Source organism: Camellia sinensis, chromosome 5 (assembly GCF_055761805.1).
Source record: "Camellia sinensis isolate YWXY chromosome 5, ASM5576180v1, whole genome shotgun sequence".
Taxonomy (NCBI): Eukaryota; Viridiplantae; Streptophyta; class Magnoliopsida; order Ericales; family Theaceae; genus Camellia; species Camellia sinensis.
Genome location: NC_138965.1, coordinates 13,929,822 through 13,950,251, shown reverse-complemented (window position 1 = coordinate 13,950,251; position 20,430 = coordinate 13,929,822). Strand labels below are relative to the sequence as shown.

Below are 20,430 nucleotides of genomic sequence, written 5' to 3'. Positions count from 1 at the left end.
CCTAGAGTTCCTTTCAAATATCTTAAGATCTTATAAACGGCCTCAAAGTGCTCTGCCCCTGGTGAGTGCATGAACTGACTTACCATGCTGACTGCAAAGGCAATATCAGGCCGCGTATGAGACAAGTAAATCAATTTCCCTACAAGTCGTTGATATTGTTCCCTCTCTTTGACTTCTTCAGCCTTAGCAGCTTGTAACTTCAAGTTAGGCTCGATCGGAGTCTCCACCATCTTACAACCAAGCATACCTGTTTCTCCAAGGAGATCAAGAACATATTTTCTCTGATTAACGAATATACCTTCCTTGGATCTTGCAAATTCCATTCTGAGGAAATACTTGAGGGCTCCCAGATCCTTAATGTGAAATTCTTTTGCGAGTTTCTCTTTGAGGGCTGCTAACTCTGCTTCATCATTACCAGTTAAAATGATGTCATCAACATAAACAATCAAAATTGCAATTTTACTGTCTTTTGAATGTTTATAAAATATTGTGTGATCTGCTTGACTCTGCGAGAAGCCAACTGATAACTGCCTTCCCAAAGCGTTCAAACCACGCTCTTGGTGATTGTTTGAGTCCGTATAATGACTTGTTCAATCTGCATACTCTGTCGCTTCCAAGTCTCTGCTCAAATCCCGGCGGTAGGCTCATGAACACCTCCTCTTCAAGATCACCATTGAGAAATGCATTTTTAATGTCAAGTTGATGAAGAGGCCAATCTGAATTTACTGCAAGAGATAACAGTACTCTGATGGAATTTATTTTAGCAACAGGAGCAAACGTCTCCTGATAGTCGATCCCATAAGTTTGAGTGAAGCCTTTAGCCACCAGTCTCGCCTTGTATCTCTCAACACTTCCATCTGCGTTACATTTTATCGTAAACACCCATTTACACCCAACTGTTTTCTTGTCTTTGGGTAGATCAACTATATCCCAAGTACCACTTCTCTTTAAAGCATTCATCTCCTCCATGACTGCTAATTTCCAATTCGGATCATCCAATGCTTCCTGTATATTCCTTGGAACAAACAAGTGTGAAATCCTAGATGTGAAAGCTCTATGGTTTTTAGACAGTCTTTGATAGGAGAGGTAATTTGCAATAGGATGTTTAATGCAATTTCGGACACCTTTCCTAATTGCTATAGGAACATCAAGGTCGGAAATAGAAGGAATAGGATTACCTAAAATTTCGATGCCAGAACTCGGGTGGACATTCGGGTCATTAGGATGGACATTCGGGTCATTATTCCTCAGATGAAATCGCTTCCTAGTATAAACCTGAAGCTCAGGATTTAGATCATTTTGTAGTACTTCTCCCCCTAAACAAGAATCTTCTTGACTAGGCACCATAGAACTTGGTTCTCCTAAGTGATCATTATCAGACAGATGTGGTTTTTGTGTAGGATAAATGACATTGGGGAGCGGGATAGAAATATCCCAAAAACGGTCTTCTACTCCACTTGTCTCCCCTTGAAGAGAAGTTTTGGGGAAATAGGATTTTGTTTCCACAAATAACACATCCATACTCACATGAAATTTCTTGGTTTGAGGATCGAAACACTTATACCCCTTTTTGTTTGAGGAATAACCCAAAAAAACACATTTTATAGCACGGGGGTCAAGTTTTGAATGAAATTGACTGGGAACATGAACATAGGCAGTACATCCAAAAACTTTGGCGGGTAAATCAGAAAACAACCTCGTATCAGGAAAAAAAGTTTTGAGACAATCAAAAGGTGTTTTGTATGTTAACACCTTTGTAGGCATCCTGTTTATCAAATAAGAGGCTGTTAAAATTGCTTCACCCCATAAATATTTAGGAACATGCATGTAAAACATTATAGCACGTGCTACTTCAAGTAGATGTTTATTTTTTCGTTCTGCAATGCCATTTTGTTGAGGGGTATCCCGACATGTAGATTGATGAAAAATTCCATTTTTTTCAAAAAACTCACCCAACTGCTCATTGAAATATTCTGTTCCATTATCAGAATGTAAAATACCAATTTTGGTTTGAAATTGGTTTTCAATCATATTGTAAAAATTTGTGAATAAATTTTTCACGTCAGATTTTTTATTCATCAAATAAATCCAACATAAGCGGGTATGGTCATCAATAAATGTAACAAACCATCTTTTACCAGAAAGAGTAGTGATTTTAGAAGGGCCCCAAACATCACTATGAATCAAATAAAAAGGTTTGGAAGCCTGGTAAGGTTTTGGCAAATAAGTAGAGCGATGAAATTTTGCAAAAATACAACTTTCACAATGAAAAGAAGAACAATCAATCCCTTTAAATAATTCTGGAAATAAATGTTTCAGATAAAGAAAACTAGGATGTCCTAGCCTATAGTGTCATAGCATTATTTTTTCTCGAACAGAGATTGAACTAGTACTATTAAAGCTCTGAGCTTTTTTATTACTAACAGGTACTTCATCAAAGTAGTAAAGACCTTCAAGCATCCTAGCACGCCCAATCATCATCCCCGAGTTCTGGTCCTGAAATTCACAATGGGATTCAAAAAATGTAACACGACAATTAGAATCCTTAGATAGTTTACTGACAGACAAAAGGTTACAGGCTAAGTTGGGGACGTGAAGAACAGCATTGAGATTAATTTTCTCAGTTAGTTTAATAAATCCTTTTCCTGCAATAGGTGAAAAACTACCATCGGCTATTCTGATTTTGTCATGACCAGAACAAGGGAAATAGGTACTAAATAAATGGGAAAAACTAGTCATGTGATCGGAGGCACCGGAATCTATGATCCACGGAGAGAAGTTTAGGCAAGAGAAGGCTTTAGGATTTCTACCTGTTGTGCCAACAAAACACTAGGAGTACCGGATGAGTAGTTGGATTTTATCAGCTTTAAGAGTTGATCAATCTGCTCTTTGTTGAAGGGACCTAAATCGGCTTCATTAGCGGTAGGAAAGCCACGATTTTTCTCTCCTTGTTTGCTGCTTTTCCAGTTGACAGGTTTGCCATGGATCTTCCAACACGTTTCGCGTGTATGGCGAGGCTTGTTGCAAAAATCACACCAGACCCGTGGCTTATCATCAAACCTGCGCTGGTAATTTGCAGCCTTGTTGGCCGCAGCATCGCTAATTAAAGCAGAAATTTCAATTGATTCACCAGTACCTTTTTTCTTAAGCATGACGCTCCTTCGGCTCTCTTCCCTTCTGACTTCGGCAAATACTTCGCCAATGGATGGGAGAGGAGGTCTGCCAATAATTCTTCCTCGCACTTCATCGAACTCAATGTTGAGGCCGGCAAGAAACTTGTAAATACGGCTGTCTTCCACAGTTTTCTTGTGGTGGTTGCAGTCGTCAACCGATTTCCATTCGTATGTGTTGAAGATGTCAAGATCCTGCCACAACCTTTTCAACGAATTGAAATATTTGGTGACGGAATCTCCTTGACGAATCTCTCCCAACTTCAAAGTTAATTCGAAAACTTGAGATTGATTTCCTAGGTCAGAATACATCTGACTAACATTATCCCACAACTCTTGTGCAGTAGAATAGCACATGTAATTAGAGCTTATATCCTCCTCCATGGAATTGACCAACCATGTCATAACCATGGAGTTTTCAGCATCCCAACTGTCGAATAGCGGATCATTAATAGCAGGAGCCTTCTTGTCACCAGTGATGTAACCGATCTTTCCTTGCCCACGGATATACATCCGGACAGATTGTGACCAGCGGAGAAAATTATCACCATTTAGGCGGATGGCGGTGATTTGGACAGAGTGAGAGTTGGACGTTTTCACCGGAATGGCAGCGGCAGGGGTTGAAGTGGTTTCGGACGTGACTTCCGACATGGCTATGACGGTTTTAGGGCTGCTGTGTTTTTTGTTGCTCTGATACCAACTTAGAAAATATGAGGAAGAAGGAATATATTTCTGTTATATTCAAAACTTCTTATCTTACAAGACTAAATGACACTCCTTATATAGGAGATATTACAAACATCATTATAACTCATTATATGCCACTTACATATTATATATTACCACTATCTACCACTAACATATTCTATACATGCCACTATCTACCACCAACACCACTATCACATATTCTATACATGCCACTATCTACCACCAACACCACTATCATATTATATACATGCCACTATCTTATTATTAACACAAATTTCCAGCACCTTTTAACATTAGTTATTGATAAACATATTATGAACATTCAAGAATATATATATATATATATATATATAATTTTAGTTAATGAAACAAGAGGAGCAGTGAACTCAAAACTATAATTTTTTAGATACTTTAGAATCTAAAGGTTTTAAAGTAGGACTAAGATAGTTAACGTAGGGTAATTTTCTAATTGGTTTATAATGCTGTGGTTAAGAACCAACCTATTATAAATTGAGTATAGTTAAACTGAAAATGTTGAGATGAATGAGTGGTGTTACAAGAATTGAATAAATGAATGCATCGAAGGTAGAAGTGGCACCAATTAAAGATAAAATGAAGTCTTATTTATTTGAAATGGTATGGCCATGTGAAATGTAGGCCAACTGACACACCTCTATGCTAGGAAGCACGGATATGATACGATACAGATACGGTGATAGGAAAAAATCTAAAAAAGTAGGATACAAATACTGTTAGAATTTACCATCACCTACCACCAATTTACCATCACCTACCACCACCTACTCCTCACCTACTCCTCACCTACTACACTCACCCTCTCCTATATAATGAGCCACTCACCATTTGTAATATATATCAATAAAAATCAATCAATTTTTACATGGTATCAGAGCTATAAGATTTAGGCCTATACTCCTTTCTTTCCGGCGGGCAGCCGACCGGCAACCTTGCCTTCGCTGCCCGCGGGAGTTTTTCAACACATATCACAAACACATACCAGAAACTCTTCTTTCTTTGTTTTCTCATCTTCATCGTCACTAATTTCTTTCTCTGTGGTGACTCCACCCGAGACATCTCTTCTTCCTCCTCTTCCTCAGAAATGGCTTCGATCTCTGCTTCTCCGACTTCGGGCTTCGATGCCAACTCTGTGTTCGCTCACGTTGTTCGCGCTCCTGAAGATCCAATTCTCAGGGTGACTGTTGCATATAATAAAGATCCCAGCCCAATAAAGTTAAATTTGGGTGTTGGTGCTTATAGAACAAAGGAAGGTAAACCTCTTGTTTTGAATATGGTGAGAAAAGCAGAGCAGATCCTTGTTAATGACAGCTCCCGTGTTAAGGAATATCTTCCCATTGTTGGACTGGCAGATTTCAATAAACTGAGTGCTAAGCTCATATTTGGTGCTGACAGCCCTGCTATTCAAGAGAACAGGGTTACTACTGTCCAGTGCTTGTCTGGTCCTGGCTCATTGAGAGTTGGAGCTGAGTTTCTGGCAAAACATTATCACCAGCGCACAATATACATTCCCCAGCCAACATGGGGAAACCACCCAAAAAATTTTCACTATAGGAGGGTTATCAGTGAAGACTTATAGCTATTATGATCCAGCAACACGTGGGCTCAATTTCCAAGGCTTGTTAGATGACCTCAGTTCTGCTCCATCGGGAGCAATTGTGCTTCTTCATGCATGTGCTCATAACCCAACTGGTGTTGATCCAACGCTTGAGCAGTGGGAGCAGATCAGGAAGTTGATGAGATCGAAGGGCTTGTTACCTTTCTTTGATAGTGCTTATCAGGGTTTTGCAAGTGGAAGTTTGGACGCGGATGCACAGTCTGTTCGCATGTTTGTTGCTGATGGTGGTGAATGCCTAGTAGCTCAGAGCTATGCAAAGAACATGGGCCTCTATGGGGAACGTGTTGGTGCCCTGAGCATTGTTTGCAAGAATGCTGATGTTGCTAGCAGAGTTGAGAGCCAGTTGAAACTTGTGATCTGCTTTCCCAATCCCTTTTACTCTTTTTTAAAAACCCCCACTTTACCTATTTATTTATTTATTTATTTTTTTTTTCTTCCCTTTTTTTTCAACCCATGTGCACTTTTGTTTTTATTCTACTTTTTGACCCACCATTCCACTATTATTTTTTTTTATATTTGTTTTAATCCCTCTTTTGCAAAGCCACCGACTGTTTGCACACCTATCATCATTTTATTTTATTTTATTTTACCCCCTCATCCTATTTTGATCATGATCATTATGTCTTCACTACCCCACTTTCTTTATTTTATATCTATCTCTATCTCTCTCTTTTTTATTCTACCCATATTATTATTATTATTATTATTATTATTATTATTATCAAAAAAAAAAAAAAAAAAAAATCCTTCCAGTTGATTTTTCTGCATTACCACACCTACCATTCGCGTTTGCCAACCACACTTGCTTTATTCATTTCAGGGATCAACCCCGATCATACTTTTACACAAAAAAAAGACCAAAACAACCACATCCTAAGGCGGAATTTTTTCTTCTCTACTCTGCCGTCGGTCTCTTCTTTTTGCCTCCGTCCTGGCCGGCCCTTGACGGTGTTGCCTCCGTGTTTCCTAGACCACCCAGCACGTTGCCTCCTCCCTGCTCCTCCACTACAGCATATGGTGGACCTCCAAATCGGAACATCACGGTGGCCTTCCGCTTCAGCTCCTTGTTTTCTGCCTTTAGCACACTTATCTCTGCTCGCGCATCCTTATACATGCGTTGGAGCAGAGCCAGCTGGGAGTTTAATTGTTGCACCTCATTTGTCCTGCTCTGCAGCCGGTGCGACAAATTTGTGACCGCCGTCATGGTTTCCACACATGACTTCAGAGTATACTGATTAGCCTCAATATCAGTTTGCACCGCCATTTTTTGCTCCACCAACAGCATCGGAAAGTTCAAAGGAGCAAACCCAGAAGTGTTTGGTTGGGGTTCACTGGCCACCGCACCAGTTATTTCTCTTGTGGACTCGTTCAGTTCTGGAAAGAGCGTAAGCAGACCACGGGAAGAGGAGGCCATGTTCTGGGTAGCTGGACGGGAAGAAGAGGCCATGTTATGGTTGCTGAGTGTTTCAGAGATGGGTTGGTTACAGAGTGTTTACAGAGTGTTACCAGTGTATCTCTCTCAGCCCACGAAGAGTTTTTCAGAGGTTTCAGCCTGGTTTGATTTCCACATGTTCTCTCAGCCTCCGCCTTCATTTATATAGCACATGACGAAGAGGCCGACACGCGCACTGTCGATCACGTGCATCGCCGCGTGTCTGGCGCGCCTTTTGATGGCACGTCTTTTTATGGATTGGGCACGCCTTTTGATGGCACGCCTTTTTATAGATTGGGCACGCCTTTTGATGGCACGCCTTTTGAAAGATTGGGCACACCTTTTGAGGGTGCGACTTTTTAAGGGTCCGACAAGACTCTGTAAACTGTCCCGACATTGATTCCGGTTAGCTCTTTCAAGGGTCCGACAAGACTCTGTAAACTGTCCCGACATTGATTCCGGTTAGTTTCTACAAGGGTCCAGCAAGACTCTGTAAACTGTCACAACAACTGTCACAACATTGTCTGCTACAACGGTCCGACATGACCCCATAAACTGTCTTCTACATCGGTCTGACACCGCCATCCAGTGTCCTCTACAACGTTATGACACCACCATTCAGTGTCTTCCCCAATGGTCTGACACGACCATACAGTGTCTCCTATCCTTTTTTCTTTTTATGTATTTTCTTGTTTTGTTCCTCTCTTCAAACTCAAGTTGGTTAGTTTCTATCCTCCTTGAGTTTGCGGGGGGCTGTTAGAATTTACCATCACCTACCACCAATTTACCATCACCTACCACCACCTACTCCTCACCTACTCCTCACCTACTACACTCACCCTCTCCTATATAATGAGCCACTCACCATTTGTAATATATATCAATAAAAATCAATCAATTTTTACAAATACGGTTAGGTTACATTTATAAAAATTATATTTTAAAAAAATTATTGGTAGTGAATGAGTTACACATAAACTCAAGAATGTTGAGAGACCACATTGTAATTTTATAATGCAAAACACTAACCTTTAAGAATTAGGTATTAATTTAAGACAGTTGCTTGTTTATTTTTAAATTTTTTAATATGTGTTATATCAAGTTTAATATGTTTATGTTATAATAATAGAACAATCCACAATTTGTTCTTATGCTTTTCCCTTTGGTATTAGTAAAAATATTATATTCAAGTTTACTTGCTTATTTATTTATTAATTTTTAATTTTGCTATTGTTATATTCTTTTGTCAATCCTTACTTTTGATGTAGTTAAAGAGGACATGTGTGAAACAATACAGATACATCAATTTAACAAATTTTATTACTTTGACTTTCACTATGTTCTTCTTATCAAATAACTAAAAGTATTAGGAGTAATATATGAGTTGGAGTATCCGATACCTTAAAATTAAGTATCCGATACGTATCTGTGAGTATTCAAGGAGTAGCGATATCCGATACAGATGTGATATGGATATGTCTCCATTTTGAAGTGTCCGTGCTTCATATCCTCTGAGGATGAGTGATTTGATTCATGTTGAGGGGCCTAAAGAAATAATGGTCGGTTATGCGGGCATTGGTTTTTGGAGACAAATCGGATCCACCATCCAAGTAATTGACCCCAAGTAATTGGGACAAATGCAAGTTAAGCTCTATCTGAATTTTTTTGATAATTCAATTCCCAGTGTGTATTATTTCTTATATTGTAATGAAGTTTTGTGGGAGTTGTTATGCCCAGAGTGTGTATCCTAGGTTAATAAAATAATATAAACTGCTTAGGTTTTTCTTTTTTTTTGAAAACAGTATATGGAAATTTAGGTGCTTGTGAGGCCTTAGGGCCTACAGATTTGTGATGTCTAACCATTGATGCTTACCAGACTTGAATATACTTACAAAATCTTATGCGTCTGTGTAACTCATCAATTATGTATACATCTCCAGTAAATTTTAAAATTTTGGTGACTGCATCTTGATTCCATCTTGCACTTGCAAAGAAGTATCGGAACCATACTGCAAGGTAGCTTATGGTTTTGGATAGGGTTTTGACCCAAGCCAATAAACTTTTGAGAATCTTTAACTTTATAATTAAAGCATGGAATAAAAGTCATTGCAAAACTCTAAAAACATTACGTAAATAAGGAAACAAGAGGCTGAAAGTTGTCACAAAACTCTAAAAACATTAGATAAATGGTAAAACTGCTATAAAGCTAAAGATTCTTGAAAGTTTATTGTCTCGGATTAAAACCCTATCCAAGAAGTGCACCACTGAAACATAAAGGTGGCTGCTCGTTATGTATTACCTTTGTGTCAAGGCCATGTTCTTTAGCATACTGATTATAGTTTGAATAAACAGATTTTAATAACTATGGATGCTGAATTTTCATTCTGCAATGAACTTATTTGATACATTATTGATTCAATGTTTACCTGTTCATGCAGTTGAGTGAGAAGAAGGCAATAAATGTTCGTGAGATTCCACAGCAACTAATTCTCTCATGCATAGATCAAGTATGTCAGTGTCTCCAAGCCACTATAGAATCATTAGTTCCACTTCCCGATGCTTCTGAAGATATCCTTGATTTCATTGTAGCTCAAGCGGAACTGCTACTCCATCTTATTAGATATGTACAGAATAACCTGTCCTTGTCTTCTTGTGTACTTGTCTTAAAAACTTCTGGTTCTGTCCTTAAAGTGTTGAATGACTTCAGGCCATTGGTTTTGGGTGTTAAAGATGCAATGAAGCTTTTACTTATGTTGCTTCTCTTATCTGTTAAGTCAAGTCACAAAAATTCAAATTTTGGTGGGGCAATGAAGATGGAATCCATTGAAGCCATTGCCGAGGCATCGAATGCGAGTTTGGGCCTACTACCCCTTCTTTGCAACTGCATGGAACCTGCTGAACATTGCACCCTCTCTCTGACTATTATTGATTTAATTCTGAAAGGTTTCTTGATGCCTAATACATGGTTCCCCATCACACAGAAACATCTCCAATTGCAACATCTTGTTCTGAAGCTTCAAGACAACAATTCTCGTACTTCCATCTCCATAATATTGAAGTTTCTTCTTACTCTTGCACGAGTTAGAGAGGGTGCCGAGATGCTTTTCGCTGCTGGTTTTCTTCCTTCTCTGAGAGTGTTGTTTGCTGACTTATCAGAAGGAAACTCTTTTTCAGCGATTCAAAGTGAAATGAACGTTGTTAACTCATCTGACAAAATTGAAAAGCCCCAGGACATATGGGGACTTGGCTTGGCTGTAGTCACTGCAATGATTCAATCTTTGGGAGACAGTTCTTCATGTGCTGATATTGTGGACTATGTGATCGCTTACTTCTTATCAGAGAAAGCTTATCTAATTTCTTACTATCTTAGTGCACCAGAGTTTCCATCTGATGATTGTGACAAGAAAAGGGCTCGGTCTCAGAAAATACCAACTTCTCTAAGTGCTCTTAAAGAAACAGAACATACACTGATGTTAATCTGTGTTCTAGCAAAACATCGGAATTCATGGATGAAGGCCATGAAAGAAATGGATTCACACTTGAGGGAAAGAAGTATTCATTTATTGGCATTCATTAGCAGGGGAACACAACGCCTCGGCGAATCTCATAGCGGAGCTGCACCTCTCTTGTGTCACCCTGTTCTGAAGGAGGAGTTTAATTGGTACAAGAAGCCATCGTTGGTTGACAGCAGAAGCGGATGGTTTGCTCTATCTCCTCTTGGATGTGGGTTAAATCCTAGGTTTTCGGCTGTATCATCTAAAACAACTGCTCTAGTAGTCAAGGATCAAGGAACTGAAACTACTGATCCGGCTTCTCATACATATTTCTCAGACACCATTGCAACACAAATATATCGTATTGCATTTCTTCTTTTGAAATTTCTGTGTCTACAAGCTGAAGGTGCAATTAAAAGGGCAGAGGAGGTGGGGTTTGTTGATCTTGCTCACTTTCCTGAGCTTCCAATGCCTGAGATCTTACATGGCTTGCAGGTAAATGTTTACTCTCTTTCTTGTATTTACATACTTTCAAAATTGTGTGATGTTGGATAATGGGAAGGAGTGTACACACACAGCCTAGTGATTCTGAGCTACCTAGTTATGAAGTCACTATTACCACCACATCGAGTAAGTAGAAGACATTCAGTTGAAAATCTAAAAGGGACCACGTTAAACATGTTCTGGTTTAAGGTTTTTATTTTTTGGAAATCACAGATAATTTGTTAGGAACTGTTTTCAAAAACAAATTTCAGGAACTTTTCGAAGTTTTAAATTCATCAAAAACTCTTCGAATTTTTTGCTCTCTGTTTTAACACAATGAAAAATTAATATAAGAATGACAAGTGTTTTCAAACTTTGAATTGTTTCGTTTTTTAAAACACAAATAAATAAAAACAGAAATCGAAAACAGAATCAAACAGGCGTATTGCTTTCTAATTGAGATGAAATCCATGTTTTCAAAGTTCAATTCTTTGGAATGCAGGATCAAGGGATTGCAATTGTCACTGAATTGTGTGGAGCCAACAAGTTGAAGCAGGTACCGTCTCAAATTCAGGGGGTGTGTATCTTACTGCTACAAATTACGGAGATGGCCCTATACTTGGAATTTTGTGTTTCACAAATTTGTGGGATAAGACCTGCGTTAGGACATGTTGAAGATTTTTCAAAGGAACTAAAATTCTTGATGAAAGGTAATCACCATCTCTGTTCTGCTAACAGCCACTCATAACATTGGCACTATATGGTTGTATTACTGTTTTCTTCATTTTTGGTTTTTTGGGTTTTCAAAAACAAAAAAAGAAGTAAAAGTTCAAAGTCTCTCATATTGCATACACATCATTTTCATTTTTGTTCAAGAACAGTTTAGGCTTTTATGATTTGGATATTACTGTTATTCAGGCTTTATGATTAGCCCTAAGTTGTTTCTTGATTATTTTTGCAGCGACGGAGGGGCATGCATTTTTGAAAGGGTCAGTGAAGTCCTTAAATCACATAATATCATTTGTCTATCCTGGATTATTGCAAACCGAAGGCTTCATGTAAGATAATTATTTAGATTAAAATGTATATTAAGGGTAGAAGGTTTAGATGTTAGTTCCAGCTGTGACATGTTCTCTTGGCCATTCTTGGATGTTATCTTAAAATGACAAACTTTGTTTTTGGCAACGAAATATTCTTGGGTATCAAATTTGTGGCCATACATGGTTAATGTAATGTAGACTTCAATGATCTTTCCTCTCGTCTAGATGTTTATTCATATCTGTCTCTTTTTGAACGTGGACACCCTCTTACGGAGTCCCTTTTTGTTAACTTTGGTTGTCAATGGTCACATTGGAAAGAGTTACTCAAATTTGACTTTGTTGCAACTCACTTCCTCATGGAGTGGACATTGTTGGAGTTGGTTTTGGGCTGGGCTTGCACTACCTAGTAAAAGATCTTGTGTTTGCCTAAGTGTGGCACATCCTAAACATCGTACATATATAGCCAACTGAAACCCAACCCTATTGGGAAACACATTCACCAAATCTGTCTATTGGGCCTTCCTTTATATGAAATACTTAAAATTTTATTTTAAAAAAAAAAAAAAACACCGATCACCAACCATCAAATCTAACAGGTAAGAACAAAAAATGCAATATAAATTTTTTTTGTTTTTTAGTACGTCAACTAACAAGAACTAGGGAAGAAACCGAAATTTTCAGCCCAAAAATTCCACTTGACAGTTTAATAATCCATGGTTTGACAATTAGGTAAGATTAGAAACAATTTTGAACTACCATTCAGAGGATGTACAAGAATGGTTTAGAAATAAGTTGGCCCAGAAATTCCAATTGATAGTTTAATTGACCATGGTTTGACAATTATAAAAGATTAGAAACAATTACGAACTACCATTCAGAGGATGTACAAGAATGGTTTAGAAATATGTTGCAGCGATAGATAATAATAATAGGGAAGTGATTGAGACTTCCCCCAATCACCACCCCCACCATCCCCACACACACGTGGCGGGTGGTGATTGGAAGAGAAGGAAAAAAAGAAAAACTGGCCAATCAATGAGAGAGGGGTCAAAGGGAGTGCCTCTTTAAGGGTCCAACTCATTTTCCATAATAATAATATTAAAAACTGAGGTAAAAACGACACAAATTCTACATAAAATTTATGTTTTCCAACATGTTACATAAATGATAATAATGATAATGAGGATGCATAACTAGTGGCCCGGGCTTGGTCAAGCTGGGCTATGAGGTGAATATAATTGTAGAGGTTGTCAGAAGCTATGAAATAGAAAGTTATTATAATTATTATTGTTTAGACTTTTTGTATTTCATTATATTTATTCTGTTAGGATTTTTTTGATTTCTAGCATTTGGGAAAATAAAAAAGCCTACGGTTAGGCTTAATGACTTTTGTTTGTATCTACAAAGTTGTAGTCTATAAATTGGCATTGATGCCAACATAATAAGAAAATGTAAATTCTTTCCATCTTCGTTGCCTAAACTTTTCCTTGTTCTGTTTTTGTTGCTTAACTTGATTAAAAATAGCAAAATAGAAATAGTAGAAAACTCCTTTCCTTATTTGCAATTGGTATCAGAGCTTGGCGAAGAGCTTTTGAAAGAAAAATCAAGTTATGTAAGTATTTCTATCTATGTTTAAATTTTGATAAGTGTGTTTGGTGCGCTTAATGATATAATTAAAAATAAATAAAAAATTTAGTCACTTTTAGTTGTTAATTGTGTATCATTTGTATTTTATATCTTCATAATTATTCGTTTCATTATAGTTGTTGTAAAACTTATATGCTTAGTATATGTCAAAGCCCATACACTCATTAAGAAGTTTTGATTGTTGGCCATAATTAGGTATTTTTAAGTCTTTAAGATCATAAAGAGAGGTTTTAGGCACCAGATAAATACGTTAGGAGGGTCTTAGGTACAAACAACAATCTATAATGGTAATTAACCCTAATGAATCTGCAAATATGCTTTGGAAATTCAAAAAATAATGTTAATAATAAATATGACCATACTTTGCATATTACCAAAGAATCTGCAAATATAAATAGTGTGTGTTCTAATTTAAATAATATTACTGATATTATGTGTTTTTGGTTTTCTAAATTAGATAAAAATCAAAAAATAAATCAAAATTATTTAGAATCCAAAGTGGAGTCTATAGAATCTAAAATAGACAATTTAGGTTCCATAATAAATATTGATTTAAACAAAGAAGCAAAAACCCAAATAAACAATTTGGTAACAAAATTAGAAACTATATCCTTCATAAATAAGGATGGAATGAATAGTCCCGGAGATAACTCAATTTCTAGGCTATTTTGTGGTATAGAAGATATTATGGTACTTCAAAGTAATACCTATAATAGTATCGAATATGGATATATTGGATTATTGGAGAAAATTATATAAAAATCTAGATTTAGGTATTGATAAAAGAAATAGGCTACTATATCAGATAAGATAAACTTATCCAGAACATGAAACCCTTTTATAGCACTTTAACTATGATATTAATATGTCAACTAATGATGATGATAATCAATCATCCTTTTCTAAAGAAATATTAGATCAAGATGTTTCACTAGAAATAAATAAAGGAAAAAGAAAGGTAGAAGAACCAATTGATCCTGAATTGTTTGGCACATAAGGAGATGGAAAAAATTTTGACTTTATTCAAACAAATGAAATTAAAAATGATACTAACACTGGAAGTACTTCCAATCCTATACCTGAGCCAATAATATCTAGAAAAAATAATAATCATAAGTATCCAATAGCTCAAAATGATACTTATTTAGATTTGTTTCATGTTCCATTTAAGGATCAGTCACAGGCAATTGATGATTGGGTATAATCATTGTCCATCATAATTATCAATTATAAAAATAGTGGGTCAAAGGAAAAATTCCTGGATTATATTGCAGCAACCCTCCAATGAGATATGTTGCAATGGGTAAGACAGTGAAAAAAATCTGAAATTGAAAAAAAGTCAAAAAAACAGCTTTATTGGCAAATTTTCTCACACTTTACACAATATTAGCTGAGTTTGCAAAAATCGTAAAAGAAAATTTATGTGGTTTTGCAGGAAATACTAATATGCAAGAAGATGCAAATTATATTTTGACTAAATTAGAATTATGTAATATTTGTCTTTTTGAAGACTGCGTTCAAACTTTTAAAAAATATTATTATCTTATTGATCCACCAGCAAATCAACCCTGGTTAGATCAATTTTTTCATAAACATCCTAATTCATGGGATAAGTTATGTATTAAAATATATCCTGACTTTCTCAAAAAAATAGGAAAAGAAGAATATCATAATCTTGGTTTTTGCATTAATTATGTACTAAGACAAATAGCAAATCGGTGTCTAAATTCAAAGGCGAAAAAAGAAATAAAAAATCAAATTTCCAACTCACAATATGGTCAAAAATGTTGTGATAAAATTTGAAAGAAAATTAGAAAATTGGTTGTAATACATTTCCCAAGCGAAAAGGATTTTCTAAAAAAGTAGAAAACGTAAATGAAAACCTTGAAAAAAGAACAAAACTTTTTCAAAAAAAAAAAGGTATATTCGAAAAAAGAAACCAACAAGTGTTTCAAAAAAGAAAACTTGTAAATGTTACATTTGTAATGAAGAGGGTCACTATGCACCTGATTGCCCAAAAAGGGGAAAATGTGCAAAAAAAATTATCAAAATTCTTAAAGAACAAGATTTTGAAATAATATATGGCGAAGAAATTTCTAATGAAGAAGAAATCTTGTATGAAATTTCTAGTGATGAATAAAGTTCAAATGAAGAACTAATCTTCATGATGACTAATATAAATAGTCGAGAAATATCTCAAGAAGCAGATAGTATATCTCAAGAAGAATTACAAGTAATTCGACTCGGAGATGTAATCGGAGAAGAAAAAACTTTTACCAAAAAAGAATTAGCAAAATTCAAAAAATGCAAAAAGTTGCTATTCCAAAAATTTACAAACTTTCAAAATTTAACTTCTTCTTAGCAAGAGTGTTTGAATAATATAGTGGCAACACTCCAGCAAAATGGTCAGAGGAAGGAAACATTGATATTACCTTTTTGATAAGAAAAATGTTGCAAGATGGAAAAAGAAATATCCTAAAATTCAATAAATTCATATTGGATTAATACAGGTAACCATAACAGCCTTATTCTGCCAAGGGATAGATACTCCTATTTTGGCAGTAATCTTTGATAAAAGATTTCCTGATTCAATGAAAGCAATCATTGGAGGAATTCAATCTAATTTGGCTAATGGAGTAGTTTGGTTTAATGTTAGAGTAAATTTTTTTATTTTCATAAATGATCCTAATCTTGAAGACATAGTTAGAATAAGAATTAAAACACAAGGATTATGAATGAAATCGAATTCCCATGATTTGGCTGTTCATTGGAAAACAATTTACGAATTGACCAAATTTCCTGAAACAAAAATAAGATCAAACGATAATAAAATCGTTGAAATCTTTGAACCGAGACCATTTGACACAGTAATCCAACCGCGTCTAATGAATTGGAGTGATTTAGAAGTCCATCGACAATGGTTAATCCATGACCTAGTGGAACAAAGAGAATCTTCTAAAACAAAAAAATTCTGCACAAATACAAATGCAAGCATTAGGAAAAAAATTATATGTTCAAAATACAATTCCAAAAATTAAAAGATCAACTTCTGTATTTGAAAAAGATTTTCCTAACAAAGTATTTTCAAAATTAAGCATTGGTGAATCGAGTAATAATTCTAATCAAAAATCTATTACTTGAACAAATGTTCAGATTCCTATTTTTCCAAAAACAAGAAGACAATTTGAACATACTAAATCTACATATATGTATCATTTTCAAACAAAAAATGATGATATTATTTTTTCTCCTAGCCAAGAAAAAAGAAGATACACATGCATTGGGGACATTTAATTTTGCAGGTTATAAACCCTATAGCCTCAGTGTTCTCATAGACACATGAGCTACAATCAACTCATGTAAATGGAATGGCATACCAAAAGAAAAATGGACATTAATGAAACATCCAATTTTGTTTACTGGAATTGATGGCAACCATACTTCCATACAATTCAAGGCTAAAAAAATAGCTATTTGGTTAAATGATAGCAAGTTCATTATACCAAAAATTCTATGTTTTCCTTATATGCATAGAGACTTCCTTCTTGGCAATAATTTTATATATAAATACCTTCCAATGCAAATACAGGAAAAAGCCATTTCTTTAAGTATAAACAATCTCTTAATTCATATTTCCTTGTTAGAACAACATAAATATATTTGTGATAAAGAGTTTGCGCCCATTCCGCGTGGTGATTTAACCCCCATCATCAAAATTATTAATGAATCACATTGGATTTATAAAATTCTGGAAGAAAATTTTAGTGAAAATCTATTAAAACTATGGCAACGTAGTCTGCGTTATTGTAGTTTGAAATTAAAAAACCCTAACGTTATCATTAGAGTAAGACCAATGATCTATACTAGACAAGATACAGATGAATTTGATATTCAACTTCAGGAACTTTTAGACAAAAAGTTAATTAAAGAAACTAGAAACCCTCCCTCTAGTCCAGCTTTTATGATAAGAAACCATGCTGAAATTAAAAGAGGAAAAACCCGAATGGTAGTCAATTATAAACGACTAAATGAAAATTTAGAATTTGATGGATATTTTATTCCAAGAAAAGATGTTTTGATTAACTTAACCAAAGGATCAAAAATCTTTAGCCAAATTCAATTGATTGAAGAGTCAAAAAAATTGATAGCTTTCAGCACACCTAGAGGACATTACCACTGGAATGTTATGCCTTTTGGGTTAAATATAGCACCACATGTATTTCAACAGTGGATGGATGCAATTTTTAAAGATTTTAAAGATTGTTGTGTAGTTTATATTGATGATATACTTATCTTCTCTAAAATCCAAGAGGAGCATAAGAAACATTTAAAATTACTCTGTGAAAAATTCCAAAAACATGGAATTATGTTATCAACAAAAAAGATTGAACTAGAAAGAGAATCAATTGAATTTTTGGGAATAATTTTAAACCAGAAAGGTTTAAAATTACAAAAACATATTTTGTCTAAAGTACGAGATTTTCCTGATACTCTTGAAAATATAACACAATTATTGAGTTTATTAGGTATTTTAAATTATGGACAAAATTTTATCAAAAATCTTTCAAAAATAGAAATTCGTTGGTTAACCAAATTAAGGGAAACTGTTATTTTTGAATGAACAACAGAGGATGTTGCTTTAATTAAACAAATTAAAGAAAATGTTAAAACTTTACTAGATGTTTATCTTCCTAAAACAAGTGATAAATTAATTTTAGAAACAGATGCCTTAGAAGCATGCTGGGGATGTGTTCTTAAAGCAATATCATGTAACTTATGGCATGATAAAGAGATACCTTTATAAAAAAATGGGATTAAACCAAGAGAAAATCTCATACCCATAAAATTACAAAAAGAAGAACTAATTTGTGGATATAATTCTTGAACATTTAAACCAAATGAATAGAAATATATTATTTTTAAAAAAGAATTACTTGTAATAAAATTGGTAATAAAACGTTTTCAAATTTATTTAGCCCCAAAAATTTTTGTTATACACACTGATAATAAGGTAGTAAGAGATTTTTTGATCAATAAAAAACCTATTGAACAAGGAAAAAGATTAACTTGGTATAATAAAATTTCTGAATATACTTTTGAGGTAAGGTACTAACAATTTTCTTGAAGATTTTCTTATTTTAGAAAATTAAATTACTACAAAAGTAATTTTAATTTTTGCAGAAGACCTCCAGACCAAGAGGAAAAAATGGACAAGGGTAAACAACCTGCTTAAGGAGATTGGGTGACAATTGCTAAAAAAGCAATCCCCAGACAAAAAAAAGTTTATGTTGTGTTTGTAGGAAGACAACCTGGAATTTACACAGAATGAAATGAGTGCAATAAGCTTTTTACAGTGCACCAGCTATGCCTGAATGAGTGCAATAATTTTTGACAAACAAGCTAAAAGAGCTTTTTATAGTGCACCAGTTATGCCTGTTTATCAAAATAATTTTTGTCAAGTGAGAACTAACACAGTTCCAACTAATATTCAGACATCTAAACTAGATGAATCTGAAATAAAAGATTTTTTCAACCCTAGAATATACAGAGAAATTTATACAGAACTTAATGGAGTTTGAAAAACTCACATTGTAGACAACAAAGTGAAATTTCAAAAACACATGGGAGTTCTGGCAAAAAATTAGCTGAGCAAACAGCTAAATTAAAAGATTTGCAAAATCTTTATTTCAATATCCTTAAACAAATGAATTGGAATGAAGATTTTAATTTTGAAAAAATAAAAAAAAAAATTTAGCTATCAGACCTTATATCAGATGAGTTTTCTGATCCAGTTCTTGAACAAATAAAAATAATTTGTCTTTTGAAAAAGCAAGAACTTTGCTTCCAAAAGAAAATTTTCTGTTAATCAAAAATTGAGTTGAGGATCATCATGATAAGATTAGACAAATCTTAGAACGATCCTATGATAAATTAAATTTTATAGATGGGATTCCCAAAATAACCATCATGACAAATCATGACAAGTGGTATTTTGAAGATATAGATTGGGATATAACTAATCAAGTTATTTTTCAAATTTTAGATCCAATCCAGTGGATAGAATATCCAATGATCATAAAAGCAATACTCTCATGGGTAGTAAAAGGCTTCCGATGAAGTAAATATTTTACTTTCTGGATCTCCAGCGTAATTGGTTGGCGAGAGCGAGAACATTATTTCCAACCATACCAAATTTGGTATCTCAAAGAAATTGAAGATTTTGAATTTGAAGATGATTATTTGGATGAAAATCGCAGGAGGAAGCGATTGGAAAATATTCAAAAACTTCTTTGGACAGAATATTGGATAGACAGTCTATTAATTGTTTCACAGGCAGTTTCTAATATCCATAGCTCAACAAAATTGTCATTCATGGTCACAGATGGTAGAATACTATTTATAACTGATTTTTCCATAACATATCAAAGGTCTCCTACACAAATTAATGAAGCTCTTGACATGTTATTAAATCTCAAAAAAAGAAATAATTTGGGTCTTCTGTTGGAACTAGCCATGACCGCAGATGATGTAGAACAATTTCAGAATAAGCGATATAGCCAGGATCCTGATTTCCCTCCATCAGAGACTGATGAAGAATATCACAATCTCGTCAACATGATGGAAGCATAGTGGACCCCACTATCACATACATTTATCTCATGATCGATTCCAACCTTATCCAAGACACGTAGAGCAACCTGCATTATTAGGCGGAAAGTGGTTAGACAAATCCTTTTGGCAGACGCTACACGACAAATAGGATCAGTTAAATCTTATCTATATCAGTCTATCCCTTTGAACA

General features: G+C 34.9%; 1 protein-coding gene and 1 pseudogene across 3 annotated transcripts in view; both read left to right on the top strand.

The window, feature by feature from the left end:
• Positions 1-12,199, top strand: part of LOC114297572 (nucleoporin (DUF3414)) — a 72,543-nt gene extending 60,344 nt beyond the window's left edge. For both annotated transcript variants that reach the window (XM_082868271.1, XM_082868272.1), the window contains exons 30-32: positions 9,403-10,953; positions 11,444-11,651; positions 11,903-12,199. In XM_082868271.1, coding sequence (XP_082724397.1) covers positions 9,403-10,953; positions 11,444-11,651; positions 11,903-12,003 — 1,860 coding nt within the window. In that variant the 3' untranslated portion in view covers positions 12,004-12,199. The remainder of the gene's footprint in view (positions 1-9,402; positions 10,954-11,443; positions 11,652-11,902) is intronic.
• On the top strand, positions 4,874-6,401 carry LOC145790442 (aspartate aminotransferase, cytoplasmic pseudogene; annotated as a pseudogene). Its single transcript, XR_014329148.1, has one exon. The product of XR_014329148.1 is annotated as an aspartate aminotransferase, cytoplasmic pseudogene (transcript).
• Positions 12,200-20,430: the final 8,231 nt, after the last annotated feature.